We start from the raw sequence: 2,724 nt of genomic DNA, 5'->3' as shown, positions 1-2,724 counted from the left end.
ATTTTGGATTATCGAATTCCTCCATTGATTATGCGTGATTATTTCACGAAAGGCGTGACTACCGAGGTGATTACAAAAGATTACTAGTAAATCATGTGATAATTTCGAATTTTCTCAAGATTTCACGTGATTTCCAGTGATTATCGGATATTTCTGATTACCTTTGATTACCGGCAGAAATGATTTTGATTACCGATGATTTTCAAAGAATTCTAGAAATCAAGTAATCGATTTCTGCGGTTTTGTACACCTGATTATTCAAGTGACTAACCCCTCGAAGAAACGTGCTTGGCAATATGGGATGTTTTATAACCCATCTATATGCCACAGCTGACTACAGAAAAATGGTTTCGGTTGCCAAAGATTTTGAAGAAAAATGGAATTTCCCAAACTGCGTAGGAGCAGTGGACGGAAAGCACATAATGATTCTGCAACCAAACAAGACTGGAACTATGTATTACAATTACAAAGTAATGATAGAAATTTGAAAATAATTTCTGTGTAACGGAAAACATTTTTTACTTATTTTCAGGGATTTAATTCAATTGTGTTAATCAAAAGAAAATAGAAAATAACACAAAGTGTCTATCAGTCATTTTAGAGTGCCTTTGGCACTGCTTGACATGCTTTTTGAAGCGCATGCCATTTTCAAATAATTTAAGCCAATCAGGTTGTTCATCGAAGAGGTAATCGTTTCGGTAAAATCAGGTGTGCGCCGCCAAGCGGTCAACTGTAATAGCGGCGGAGGGTCGCGAAACTCGCGATACGTCGCATTAGCGTTCTACTTTCGAGATTTCGTCTGCTTTCAGTTTCTTCAGGTTGTTAACTTGTTACCGGCCAAGTTAAACGTTTTTAAGGTATTTATATTTGTAAAGTCGATAAAATTTAATGAACAAATGTCGTTAAATAAGTCTGGCTCGACCGACAAAGGAAGCGCGTTAAAATCACAATCAACCCAGTGCAACCTTTATTTACAAGACCTTTTTGAGGGTAAGGCCAAGGCTTCGCGAGCTAAACATAAACCTACTGTCAGTTCACTGACTCAGACTGAAATTATTGGAACTGTTATATCTCATACGGCTGGGAATAATTTAAATGCATTCGTGATTGCAAAGGAAAAAGCCCAAAATCAGAGAGAACTTTCAAAGAAGGTAAAACTGATCGACAAAGAAACATCAACAGTAGAGATACTTAAAGTTCCAAAACTGATGCAAGATGCCCCCGTTATACTTTACGATGTTGAAAGTTACATTTTAAATAAAAACTTAAGTTCCTTTCTGTTTGTAATATACTCATAAATATTACTCCATTATAATGAAATATTACATTTATAGATTACATTGAGATGAGATATAAGAAAAATTTCTATGGAAAATATGCCCATTTAGAAGTTACGTTAAATAATTCTGCCTTGCCTGTTTCGCCATCAGTACATTATGCTGATACACCAGTTCGTCTCTTGTTTTCTGTTAATGGCACGCTGGCTGTACTGCGTTTATTCAAGAAGCCTGAAGAGATGAAATTCACCCTTTTGAATGATCAAACCACCAGCGTTCGTATCGATTTTGACATTGTAGACAGAAGTTTGCTCATCCTAGCTCCTAATCACGTATATTGCCCAGGGATATCAAAGGTAAGCTTTTACTTTTCAGGGTTTCTTTATACGCTTGTTCTTTATTTCAACTAATAATCAATATTTAATTGTTTTAAAGGATGATTGCGGAAACCTAACTACTAAAAACTTGGAATCATTTATATACCCTTTCGAACGATTTCAATCTGTTGATTGCACCGTCTCGTTTGTTCCACCACAGAATGTCCCAAAAGTGAAATTAAAGCAAGGAGTGTATCAGTGCCAAAATTCCCGAGCTTTAAATAGGTATCTCAAAGACCAAAAGGAAAAGAAAGATGCAGTAAGCCCAAGACGAAAACTCAAAAGAACATCCGCTGATTCAAGGTGTACAATAGGTAATTTAACCCCAAAATCACGCGCGAAACGATTTAAACAAAATCGCATCCGGGTATACAATCAAAATAAGAAAATTAAAGAACTGGAAAAACTTTTGGATGATACACAACTTCAACTGGAAGGTGAACAAAATGGTCAAATGATCAAACTAGTTTCAGAGGTTACTCGTAAAGGTCAAAATGAGTTGGAAAACGTTTTTAAGGAAGCAACTTCTAAGAATAAATTACTTGGTAAGGAAATGAGAAAGGCGTAGGAGACCGATTCAATCCCTCTAGAAGAAAGAAATGATTTTTTAAAAGATCAAGTGAAGTGTACCAAAGGCTCAAAAGGTAACAGGTGGAGTGCGCTGACATTGCCCTAGCTGTCTTTTCGCGTTCACCCGCTGCTTACGAAGCTTTGGCATCGTTTGACATTTTGCAGCTTCCGAGTATTTCTACTTTGCGAGCAAAAGCGAGAGAAATACCATCTGATCAAGGAATTGATTTGAATTATTTAAGGACCGAAGCCCAAAGAAGGAGTACTGATATTTGATGAGGTGAAAGTCATTGGAAAGCTCATTTGGAATTCTCGCGATGGAAAGTTTCTTGGCTGTACCTTACAACCGGAAGAATATCCCTCTTTGGATGACCTTTACCAAGATGTACCCATTTCTGAAGTTCTAGAAGTGGAATACGTCCTTCAATATTTGTGGAGATGCGTTTGCACGAACTTTGACATAGTCGGTCCTTACTTTATGACATCCAAACCAGTTTCCA

General features: G+C 36.9%; 1 protein-coding gene and 1 long non-coding RNA gene across 2 annotated transcripts; both read left to right on the top strand.

Annotated features, from left to right (window-relative positions):
* The first annotated feature begins 221 nt into the window (after positions 1-221).
* On the top strand, positions 222-1,263 carry LOC149665095 (uncharacterized). Its single transcript, XR_016368461.1, has 2 exons — positions 222-470; positions 533-1,263. It is a non-coding gene; the product is annotated as an uncharacterized LOC149665095 (long non-coding RNA).
* Positions 1,264-1,474: 211 nt separating this feature from the next.
* On the top strand, positions 1,475-2,459 carry LOC149665094 (uncharacterized). Its single transcript, XM_089842135.1, has 2 exons — positions 1,475-1,633; positions 1,713-2,459. Exons 1-2 carry the CDS (start codon positions 1,517-1,519, stop codon positions 2,220-2,222), a joined length of 627 nt encoding a protein of 208 aa, XP_089698261.1. The 5' UTR covers positions 1,475-1,516; the 3' UTR covers positions 2,223-2,459.
* Positions 2,460-2,724: the final 265 nt, after the last annotated feature.

The sequence above is a fragment of the Phalangium opilio genome, unplaced genomic scaffold, assembly GCF_054372755.1.
Source record: "Phalangium opilio isolate 3A_F unplaced genomic scaffold, DU_Popi_V2 ptg000061l_1, whole genome shotgun sequence".
Lineage (NCBI taxonomy): Eukaryota > Metazoa > Arthropoda > Arachnida > Opiliones > Phalangiidae > Phalangium > Phalangium opilio.
This window is presented reverse-complemented; position numbering and strand designations above follow the sequence as displayed.

Bases quoted from the DNA above. Each gene is read 5' to 3' on its own strand.
- LOC149665094 (XM_089842135.1), top strand. From the start codon at position 1,517: ATGAAATTCACCCTTTTGAATGATCAAACCACCAGCGTTCGTATCGAT. The intron at 1,634-1,712 runs GTAAGCTTTTAC...ATTGTTTTAAAG, and splicing joins ATTGCCCAGGGATATCAAAG to GATGATTGCGGAAACCTAAC.